General features: G+C 34.1%; 3 protein-coding genes across 4 annotated transcripts; 2 read left to right on the forward strand and 1 right to left on the reverse strand.

The window, feature by feature from the left end:
* The first annotated feature begins 1,717 nt into the window (after positions 1 to 1,717).
* Positions 1,718 to 2,397, forward strand: LOC117564265 (uncharacterized). The gene is made up of 2 exons (XM_034242968.2): positions 1,718 to 2,091; positions 2,157 to 2,397. The coding sequence occupies exons 1-2, from the start codon at positions 1,847 to 1,849 to the stop codon at positions 2,281 to 2,283; spliced, it is 372 nt and encodes a 123-aa protein (XP_034098859.1). The 5' UTR covers positions 1,718 to 1,846; the 3' UTR covers positions 2,284 to 2,397.
* A 788-nt stretch (positions 2,398 to 3,185) lies between these two features.
* LOC117564116 (uncharacterized) lies at positions 3,186 to 4,429 on the forward strand. The gene is made up of 4 exons (XM_034242773.2): positions 3,186 to 3,404; positions 3,459 to 3,781; positions 3,882 to 3,931; positions 3,984 to 4,429. The coding sequence occupies exons 1-4, from the start codon at positions 3,327 to 3,329 to the stop codon at positions 4,025 to 4,027; spliced, it is 495 nt and encodes a 164-aa protein (XP_034098664.1). The 5' UTR covers positions 3,186 to 3,326; the 3' UTR covers positions 4,028 to 4,429.
* Positions 4,430 to 6,769: 2,340 nt separating this feature from the next.
* Positions 6,770 to 8,469, reverse strand: LOC117565599 (uncharacterized). Of its 2 annotated transcripts, none has more exons than XM_052002697.1 (4): positions 8,303 to 8,469; positions 7,244 to 7,497; positions 7,109 to 7,185; positions 6,770 to 7,053 (listed from the first exon to the last, which is right to left on the reverse strand). In XM_052002697.1, exons 1-4 carry the CDS (start codon positions 8,345 to 8,347, stop codon positions 6,989 to 6,991), a joined length of 441 nt encoding a protein of 146 aa, XP_051858657.1. In that variant the 5' UTR covers positions 8,348 to 8,469; the 3' UTR covers positions 6,770 to 6,988. The 2 variants fall into 2 exon arrangements, with proteins under 2 accessions (XP_051858657.1, XP_034100690.1); XM_034244799.2 differs by having other exon boundaries at positions 6,770 to 7,059; positions 8,303 to 8,468.
* Between the last annotated feature and the right edge of the window lie 3,146 nt (positions 8,470 to 11,615).

Genomic DNA, 11,615 nt, shown 5'->3' on the forward strand with positions numbered 1-11,615 from the left:
GTTAGTGATCGCTAAAGGAAAACTAGTTATTTTTATATCCAATATATTATTGTTTTATACAATATTCTTTGCTTTTAAATAAAACTGCAGCAGTTGCTATTAGTGATCACTGGTCGAAGACTTTGTTTGATTACAATGCAAATGTTAAGCAAAAGAAAATGTTAGTTGTAGCAACTTTTTATTTACTTTTAAAAACAACAAATTTTCCTTTAGTTTCTCATAAGCATTCCTTTTAGTTTAGGTTAAAATTCATTTTCCTTATCTGTGATATTATAGTTTGCTTTTGTTCAAATCTTGCACAGATTCTTCACTTAATAAATATAAAAATGAAAGAAAAAAACGCCTGTTTAACGTTTAAGTGGAAGAAGCTGCTACTTCTCACCAAATCTATAGCAGAAGTTAACTGGAAGAGGTTGCTACTATTGTATTTACATAGGCGGAAGAAGTAAAGCATCATAAAAACAAAATTCTTTTTTCCGTTTCACATTATCGTCTTCTCATACATATGCATTAGAGCAACGTGCTGGTGATCAATAGCAAGTGCTTCTGTTTAACTGTTAAACAGAAGAAGATGACACTACACTGCGACATATTCAATATTGTAGCCACTTCTTCTGTTTTACTCTTTCCTTCGGCGTGCTTACATATTGTCCCGCTTAAGTGCAAAACTTAGTAGCAACCCCTTCCGTTAAACGAAGTATAGTGGAAGACGTTGCTCGAATACAAGTCTAACAGAAGAGGTTGCTACTTTCGAACTTAAGCAAAAGAAGATGAAAGAACGCCAAGTAACAACTTCTTCCGTTATACTTTAAGCGACAACTAGCATCGTCTTCTGCTCTAGTCACCTTAAACGGAAGAGGTTGCTATTTAGTTTTGCACTTATGTGTGGGAATATGTAAGAATGCCACAAAATAGAGGGAAACAAAAGAAGTTGCTTCATCTAATAGATAGCAGCGTAGTAGCGTTCTCTTCTATTTAAGGATGAAACGGAAGCAGTTGCTACTGATCGCGAAATGCATAACAGAAAGAATTGCTTGAATAAAGGAAGAAGTTGCTAGATCTAATTTGTTGCAGTTTCTTTTGCTCTTGCACTCCTTTTGCTTTAGAGAAAGCAGTTGCTAGTGACCACTATAGATACATACATACATAAGTAAAGCAGGACGTTACTTGAATATTAGACTGGGAAAATATAAGCATAAATTGATGACATGTTAGATTTGAGTATGTTAAACAGAAGAAGACCATTAAGCTAAAATATTCTTTTTTTGGCGGTATAAGTAAAGCAGAAGGCGTTCCTTGAATGCAAAGAGACTAAATCGTGAATTAGACTACTTTTAATTTAAACTGAAAATGATCAAATTTAATAAATTAATTCATAAACTTAAGACATTTTTGTTTGCATTTTGTTTAATTAAGTTTTAAGTCTAATACTCATGACATTAATTTTTGCATTATTATATTATTAAGCTTCAAGTATTTATAGCAATATTTACAGCGCTAATATTTTATTTAACTTAAAGTTAATGGTATTTAATTATTGCCATATTTACAGCGCTAATATTTTATTTATTATTATTAAAATATTTAGTGCATTACTACTTATTTGAGTTAAGTCAGTCTAAACATCTAAGTTACTTACAAGTTTTATTTTTTCATTCATCAAGTTGGCATTGAGATCGACTCAAAACTAAAATGCTATAGCACAAAGCAGAAATCCTCACTTTTAGTTCACATTTCGGTCAGGAAAGAGTCTAAAATAAAAACCAAAAAAAAAAACTTATAAATTTAGATATTTTCTAAATTTCAAATTATTTTCTGCGGAGAAAAGCCAAAGCATTTTTGAGTCATGGAATACGGTAACGGAAACGGTCAATATCAATCGATGGAAGGTTATGGCATGTCCGCTCCCGATGGACAATGCCCAGAGATAGGTCAGGATTACGATCAGTCTCGCTGCTATGGCGGTGGCTCGCAGTACGACGACTCTAGGGGCTATCAAAGCAGTTCCGCATCCTTTGGTGGTCCTGGCTATCGCAGTCCACTGCGCTACAACAAAGTGATGCGCGAGATGAACTCTCGCAATGGTCTTTAGTGAGTTTGCATAGAATAGTTGATGATGCATATTATAATCATTATTATTTTTACTCCTCGAATAGCGCACCATCGGATCGCAATGGCCCTGGCAGAGGCAATGGCGATTATTACAACTCGCTGCCCGGAATTGGAGGATATGAAAGTCAAGCCTATCAGCCTCGTAATTCTGGCAATAATCCCTACTATTAGACGTCGTCGTCTTCGTATGCTTGTATTCCTTGGCCTAAAAGATTTTATTTTACAATTCGACATGTTCACACAATATTAAATTTGCAATTAAAATTATTTTCTAGAAATATTAAATTTGAATTTTTGATATTTACTAGAAATATTACTTGTTGATATTACATTATTTATGTGGATCCATAAAGGATTGACGAATTGCTCAGCATTTGTTCAAATTTGTAGTAATAATAATATGCTGTAATTATAGTTAGATTTCAAATTCAAATTTACTAGGATTTTATTTATCAAATCTAGTATCGAATACTAAATTCAATAGAAAGAGTATTAGCTTCTGAGGCCTTCGATTTGAAAAAAATTTGTATTATATATTAAGTTTAGTTTTGATTATAAAGAATAGAATTATAGAATTTGTATTATTTATTTTATTATTTATTTATGCATCGTATACATAAAAATAACTGATGTTATTTATGTGGATACATTGATCAATCGATTCAGTAGCATGTGCACAAATTATGTAAAATAAAGTTGCTATAATTTCTAGGAATTATCAATGATGTTTTGTTTTGGAATAGTTTTAATTTATTTTATATAATATATTAATATTAGAGCAGGCTTAGCGGATATAGTCATCTATCGATTGAGCAGGCAATTTTATAATCTATTCTAATTACATTTCAACTGAATGCTTGAGCTGTCATAAGAAGTTAGACAGTATTGCAAATGAATTTGATATTTAAGAGAATGAAGTCTAGCCTAGTGACATATTAAAATAAATATTCTTATTAAAAATAATTTTATGCATTTTGATTCTTTATTCAAAAGCTAAGCACCATCTCAAAAGCATCAATCTAGTTAGCTTTTCAACTTGCTTATCACCTTTGAATAAATTTAACAAAAATATGTTTTAGTATTCGATCAGAAATTGTAGTTCCGAGACCTTCCAATAATTTTTTCCAATTTCTTTTTTTTTGGCTACAAAATTAAAAGTACATAATTTTTGTTGTGCTTGAATCTGCCTGCCCACAATAAATTGAATTGTCATTATGGATTATGTTAATAATTATGCGCAAATCGGAGGCTACGGCATGTGCATGCCGCCACCGCAGCTTTATTATCCCGAGGTATAGTTAATAATCTTATAAGGTATCCAATTTAAATGACTTTTGATTGCTCAGATGAATGGCGGCAAAGGCTATGAGCAGGGATCGGCAATGGATGTGTTGAATCCGCGTTACGAGAGCAGTTACTATAAGGATGAGAGAAAGTGCAATTATTACGATGGCGGAGATTATAATCAAGGCGGCGGACACAAAGCCGAACCCATTGATCTAAATCATTTTTACGATGGCGGCGATTTCAAGCATCCGAGCGATCGAGATAACAGACACGATGTCGACTATGGATCGCAGCATTATTTTGCAAACAGTCCTTCTGCTTATCGTCGCTATGCTCAAGAGAATCGTCGTTGCAAGGAGATGCATGCTAGGAATGGTCTTTAGTGAGTTCTCTTATAAAATATTACTCTTTATTTTTATTATTATATTATTAGATTACATTACTTTTATAACTTTATATTATATTATTTGGTATATTTACAGCTCGCCCAGGGATAGCTCTTACAGGCATAATACCTATCCCAACTATAGCGGTAAGTTTATGTCATATTATTCCATCCAATATTATTAATAATCCTCTTGCAGATGACATTACCCGAGGGAGCTCAAGGGACTCTTATTGGCAGTGATCACATTACAATACATAATAATCTTATTGAATAGACGTGTAGTATATATTTATAGTATACAAAGTCATGCTCGTTGTACTTGGTCATGTTGGGTTTAACTATTCGTTCTATATGTATTGCCGCTGACGCTATCCCTATACGGTATCAGATTCTACGGATATGGAGCCAGAATTTAGCTGTAACAGATTAACATATATACAATTGCATTTTCGATTGACAAATTTGAGAAAGTGAAATTAACTGCAGACGGAAGCCCACTTCTGAAATGTTGTGAATATTATCAGATGACTTAACTGCTTGTACGCAAGCTCAATTCTTTTTGGTTTTATCGAATAAAAATAGAGTTCAGAATACTGATTTTTTTATTAGATAAAGAATTTGAATATATTATTATATTTTTATTTTATATTTAGTGCAGCAAATAATATTGTAATTTGAAGGTAGAGCTCGATTTTTAGTATATACAATACAGTAACAGGTTATCACTGAAACTGATGCCTATTTTGAGGCAAAAAATAAATCGTTCTACAAAAGTGGTATTGGAATATTACAGCGGCTCAGATTGCGATGCTCTTGATAGAGATTACGTTGATGAGTAAAGCTAATTTTGAACCAAAAAAAAAAGTGTTTTCTTTGCATTTAGGCAACATTGATTTCGCTCTTAAATTTATGTATTCACACTATTGAGGTATGAACATACCAAATAACTTGGAGAATCAAGAATGGACGTTACATGGGGCTCAATTATGGCGTTAAATATTTTTCATGAAGTCACAGTTTAAATTGGCCATAAAAAGCATTAAAACGGAGTTTAGAATACTGATTCGATTATTATTTAGAATAAATAGAATTGCTTTTGATTTTTAAACCAGGTTAGTATAGAGCTTCCAACTCATTTAAAATTGAGTTTCGAATATTGATGATAGAAATGCTTTTGATTCTAGAGCATTTAAAATTAAGTTCCGACTACTGATTGATAGAATTGCTTTTGTTTTTAAGTCTTTAATGAGGAGTACTTTTCGCTCATTTAAAATGGAGTTCAGAGTACGGATTGATTTTTATTAGAAATGTTCAATTCAATTGTTACAATCTATAATACATTTTAGTGTGCATTAAAATTTTGCAGTTGATTTGCAATACGTATTCTTTGATTATCAGAATACTGATTAATTTGTATAACATATAATTTTTCGCACTTCTAATGCATTTAAAATGGAACTTAGAATACTGATTGATTTTCATTTTATAGAATTGTCATAGATTTTTAGTCAAGTTTACTTTAGCGCAGTTTTTACGCATTTAAATTTAGCAAATATAGAAAGCAAAGCACTGGGAATGGGAATGGGTAACGGTAATTAACGTGTGTTTTATGGCCATTTGCCACAGGATAGAAACACTCGCAGCAGCAGCAGTTGTAGTTAGAGGCTGAGGCGGAGGCAGAGGCAGAGGAAGAACCCATCGGATGGTTTTGCTTTGTTTGTTGCTTGCATTGAGAGCAAGGCGTCCCAAACCAAAGCGAATGCAATGAAGGATTAAAATAAGAAAGATGTGCAAATAAAATATTTTACAAACGGACAACGAGGACAACTTTTGCAGGGTTTTCAGAGTGTGTGTGTGTGTGTGTGTGGGACAGGCTTTTGTGTGCCATTTGAGGGGAGGGGGGAGGGGGAGGGAGCAAGGTGACGGTCCGAAATGCGAACGGAACATGTCGATGGGGGTGAGCGACGACGACGACGACGAAGCCTGGACAAACAACAATGGCAACCGGACTCCACTCTCTCTCTCTCTCTCTCTTTCTCTTTACGAGTCTCTCTTTCGCTGCATGGGAGCATTGTCAAAATAAATCAATCGGTTTTATGTTGTTTCTGGAATTTTTGTTTGCTGTTTTGCGACTTTGTTGCCTCCGTCGACGTCAGGAAGCGGCAGCCGGTGTGGCCAAGGGAAGAGTAAGAGAAGGATTTGCCTTGCAACAGCGCCAGCTTGTGGTGGCATAAATCAGTTGGACATTGGACGCATTTATGAAAGGATAAACCACTCACACACACACACATAGCTCATAAAAATGCATAAGTTGAATGCGACGGTGTAAATAAAAATACAAATTTTGAAGCGAAGAGCATTCGCTGCTGATCTTGTTCACCCTTCGCCCTCGCCTCCGTCTCCGTTTTTGATTTATCTCGAAGGGAATTAAGATGTCTCAAAAGTTGCCACGGGCAACATTAAAGGAGTCGCAGCATAATCGCTGCAACTTCCTGCGGCGAGGAACGAACTGGAATGGAACAGCGTTTGGGGTGGGGAAAAAGGACCAAACGCAAACTTTCGACGATGCTGTAGTTTTCTTTGGCTCGCTTCTGCAGGACGTCTAAAGTGATTTCCTTTTAGCATTTTCAAAAACTTTCACCAAAAGGTGTTTACTTACCCACACACACACACGAGCACACTCATTCGCTCTCTCTTTCTAACTCACATGTGTGTCTAATGAAGCAAATTCTGAAGCGCATTTGTGTCCTCTGGCCGCAACTCTTTTAATCCCTAATAACTTTTAAGCAAGTGACTTTGCGCACACACACAGACACACACACACACACAAAATGTCCAAATTCATCATCCTTTCACGCAGTTTTGTAGTTGTTTTAGATGTGCTTTCGGGGTGGACACTCGAGATTTTAGCCTTTCATCCTCGAGAGCTCTCGAAAACTTGCCGCCTTAACACATCATTAGCAAATTGCGAAGCGAAAACTATTCTAGGTTGATACGATTTTAATTCTACGATATTATATAAACTAAAAACCATCCACAATCATAAAAAGTACATAATCCAAACGCATTTTGTGCGACACATTCAACAATTGCCAAGCCGCTGCAGCATCACGTGGTCATCAAACTGGAATAAAATTACACCTAAGGTCGATGCTCTTCAGCTCGGCGAGTTCTGAATTCTGTATCAACTCTGTCGCTTTTTTAGAAAAGCCAACGATTGCGCATTGGATGCTGCTGCTGCTGCAAGCGAGGTTGTTCATAATTGCCTAAAACTGAAAAGCAAATATGAAACATCTTTATTGAAATAGTGAAGAAACTCACCTGGCAGCGAGTTATAATAGTCGCCACAATCAGCGCGAGGTTGAGCTCGAGTTGCTTGAGTTGCTGCTGTAGCAGAGCTGTAAAGAGAGAGAAAGTGAAATATCTTTAAAACATCTTTCATTCATTTTTGCTTACCCGAGTCCATTTCGTGCATTTAGATTTCTAGTTCCAACTGAAGAAGCCCGTTGTCGATTACTGCGAGCTGGGGCACGTTGCGGAGCGACTGCGTCAAAGGATTGCGGAGCATTTGAGTACGTGGAGACGCCCACGGGATTGTAAGTGTCGTGAGGACGATCGACACGTCCGTGGGGCTCGAGCATCATCATGTGGGCTTCATCCTCTGGCTGCTCACAACGATAATTTGTTTGTGCGATATATTGATGATAACACTGCAAAAAGAAGCATTTAAATTTACATTACTAATAATATAATACTTTTATTATTTTAAATTGTAATTGATTAATTAAGAAAGCAATTCTTTCTTTTAAATATGTGATAAAGAGATTGAAATTAAAAATACTTTCATGATTTAAAATAATGTTAAAAAAGCAAATGAACTTTTATTAAATTCATTCTTTTAAATTATTAATAAATGATTGAAAAGAAATTCTTGTAAATTAAAAAAAAAGAAACTTCTATTACTTCTATTCTTTCAAGTTCTAAATAAAAAGAAAGAAAAATCATTGTTTTTAAAATATGATTAAAAAGACAAAAAATTTAATACGCTCATGCTTATAAATTTGATTTGTTTTTAAATTGAAATTTAAATGATTAAAAAACAGAAAATTCTATATGATTTTATTCCATTAAATCATGAGTAATACTTTCATTCATTTAAATTATGGTTATAAAGAAAAAAAGTTTTTAAATTTGTTTTTTTTTAATTGTGATAAAATGATTAAAAAGAAAACACTTTCGTGTTTTTAAATTATGATTAAATTCCTCATACTTTTATGTTTTTTAATTATGATTAAAAAGAAAGTAAAAGATAATTATATACCAAAAGACAGAACTTAATCTTTCTTTTAAATTGGTATTTAATGATTTTTAAAAACGAGAAATTCTTAATATTTTCATGCTTTCAAGATATGAAAAACTATAAATACTTTAATGCTTTATAAAAAAGAAAAATTATATTCTTTTAAATTATTAAATGATTAAAAAGAATAAAAATTGTAAATATCTTGGGCTTACATCAATTTCGTGATCATCAATGCGGGACATGATGTATGAGTCCATACTAAATTTTGAATTTGAGCTATAGAGGAATTTTAAAATTTTTCGATAAAACGAAAAAAGATTATTGCTGACCGAAACTATGAACTAAACTGAAGTTACAGACGACAAAAAATGAGTTAAGTAAAAAATTGTATGTTCTAATTTTCGTGGATTACTAGATTACAAAATTTAAATTTAAAATATTTGAATTTTCCGCATTTAAAAATGTAATTGAAAATGTAAAGAAGGCTTCGAGCGTATTGTAAAGATGAGCTGGACAAGTGACTCGACTCAAAGACTGAACGACAATTGTTGGATATCCTGCTTAAGGACACCCCCAGCAAGCAACTCTTCTCCCCTCTCCTGTTCCCCTTCATCTTCATCGCTGATTCGCTCATATTTAGCTTGTCGCCCCGTATAGAAAGTGGCGGTGTCATAAATTAAAACTTAAACTTTTGGAAATGTCAAGTATAAAACGGTAAATCTCCGCACACACATACACACATAGAGAGCGAGGCACACACCCACCACACACACACACACACACATACACATTCGCAGCCGTCTGTTGGAAATGAATTGCAGCAAAAGAGCTGGGCAAAGAGATGCGATGCAAGATGAGGAGAGGAGTGGAGAGGGGGGAGGTAGGGAGGGAGAAACTATGGCCGGATGGAATGGACGCCCATTGAATGCGCATGTTTTAGTTTTCGGGCGCTTGGCACCAGATACAACGACGATGAAGGCGGTGAGGAGCTGAACTCTAGGTCTGAAAAACTATACAGGGAAACCAAGAAAAAGCACAACAACAAGGCACAGAATGTAGAAAGGAGGGAGGAAGGGGGGAGGGGAAAACTCCACCCGTTTCACATAAATTTTGGGGAAAAGCAAACTTACAGATTATCCGCATTTAGTTGTAAAGGTTCCACAAAATGTGTTGTATATCATTTTGGCTGGACTTTTGAAAGATGAAACTTGCTCCAAGTTGTTGTTGTTGTTGTTTCTGTTTCTGTCGATGATTTACATTTGATTTACTTTCACTGGCCTCAGCTAAGAGGAGAAAACTTTCTGCTCTGCTCTGTTCTGCTCATTTGCAATAAATTCCAATACTAACTCCGGTCAGTATCTAAATTTTCTAATCATCATAAAATCTTGTTATCATTTTCATAACTCGAGAAGCTACAAAACAAAAACAAAAAAAGAAAACAATCTAAAAAACTTGACACATTAAGCGGCGAAATTTACTATTTGAAAATAGGCGGCGCGCGTTGGAAAAACATTTAAGTAAAATTTATGAAAATTAAAAACCAAAACCAAAACCTAAACAACTTTTTGGTCATTTGAGAAATTTAATTGATCGCATAAATTCCTTGAGTGGATGCTGCAACAACAACAACCACAGCAATAACCACAGCAATTTATGTCAATTTTCCATGGAGAGTTTTCCTCCCCCCCCCTCAAAAATAGAACTCGACCTCGTCCCGCTCCTGAGACGAATGAAGTGTAACCGCGAACATAATCAAATTTCCTTTTCGGCCATCGTGTTGAGCTCAAGCATAAGTTCTTGCTCCCTCCTCCTTCTGCCTCCCTCCCTCTCTCTGCCAACACCTGTCCAGGTCTTTTGCTTTTGTTTTTTGAGGGTGTCTTGGACCAACTTCTCGCTTCTGCCCCGTTGAAAATTTGGCAATTTTTTCTTAATTTGAAAACAATTTCGTGGCTTGCTCATTTTCCTTCACTTGCCGCATTTTTATATTTTCTCTTTTTTTTTGCGGCACATAAACATTCATTTCTCTTGGGGGGAGCAAAAAAAAAAAAAATCACAAAAGTTTCTTTACAACAGAATATTTATAATAAAATATAAAACTACGCGTTGAAGAAGCTTGAAAGCAATTTGTATTACAAATAATGGATTTCGTGTCTACTTTAGATATTGTAAAGATTAAAACTCCAAAAAATCTTAATTTTATAAGAAATGCGATTTATAATAAAATATAATTGTATACCATATATTTTTAAAATATACAAATCATTCAATATAATCTAAGTTTTAAAAGAAATGCGATAATAATATATTATAGTAATTCAAATTAAATTTTAAATAATACTCCACTTAATACTTCATTTTTAGATTATATTTTTAAGTATTGAATAGTTGAAATCACATAATTTAAATTTTTTTAGGAATGATATTTAATAGTATATGATATTTTAATAATATAAATAGATTTAACAAAAGTATATAAAATAAATATGTATATTGTTTTTTATGAGATTAATTTAATGTTTAATTTTTGGGTTATAAATAAACGATAAAGAAAGAATTCAACAAATACATAAATTATGAATATATACATAAATATTTCCATTAAAGTCATAAATGTCGCTAATTAAAATAAACCATATTTTATGTAGCTACACAGAAAATAATAATTTACAAAAATCAAGTATTTTCGGCAGGATTGAAGCTCGAATTTTCAAGTATGCATTTAGTATTAATCTATTAAATTAATCCAAATGATCTTTGTGTTAAGCATTGTCCAGATTATGGCACAGCTTCAGACTTAATTCTGATTAGATTTCTTTGTAATTTTATTTTCGTTTCTAGTTCTTTAAATAGTTTTTATTTAATCGGAATTGTTTAATTTGTATAGATGATAAATTCAGTAATCAGAAATCTATTCGACAAAATAAATATGGTTTTCTATACCTTATTTTATCATATTTGTTGGGGGATTGTTAACTGTTACCTAAAATAGTAGATTCTGCGAATGCTCGGCGTGAATATTAAGTTACGTCGTGGAGAATATTTACGGCAAAAAGTGAATTTAGTTGCGGCGAGCCGACAAATTTTGTTGTCTCACGGAATTAAGTGAAGTTTGGCTTTTTATGAAACGATAAATTTGTGTATTTAAAGATTGTGCGGATCGCACTGGACAACAGCAGAAGCAAGAACTGAGTTGGAGACGGGTGAAGAGAAAGAGAGAGACGCTTTACTCCCCCCTTTAGTTGAAGGCAAGCATCCCGTGCAGGAAATAGATTAAACTGAGCAACACTTGCGCCATTTGGTTTCCTCTTCCGACACAGCCGCTGGTTAAATATTCAGTGTCCCCGCACGGAATTCTCTAGCGAATGCGAATCACAAGCACACACCGAGATCTCCCCTCGCTCCCTCCTTTCAGCCTTGGCTTCGGCTTCCCATTTGCCAAGTCTTGACAGCCAACGGCATAAACTTTTTGAATCTTATTTGTAAAAAAAAAAGCAGAAGGAACTTGTTGTTGTCGTTGTTGTTGTT

This window comes from Drosophila albomicans, chromosome 2L (genome assembly GCF_009650485.2).
Source record: "Drosophila albomicans strain 15112-1751.03 chromosome 2L, ASM965048v2, whole genome shotgun sequence".
Lineage (NCBI taxonomy): Eukaryota > Metazoa > Arthropoda > Insecta > Diptera > Drosophilidae > Drosophila > Drosophila albomicans.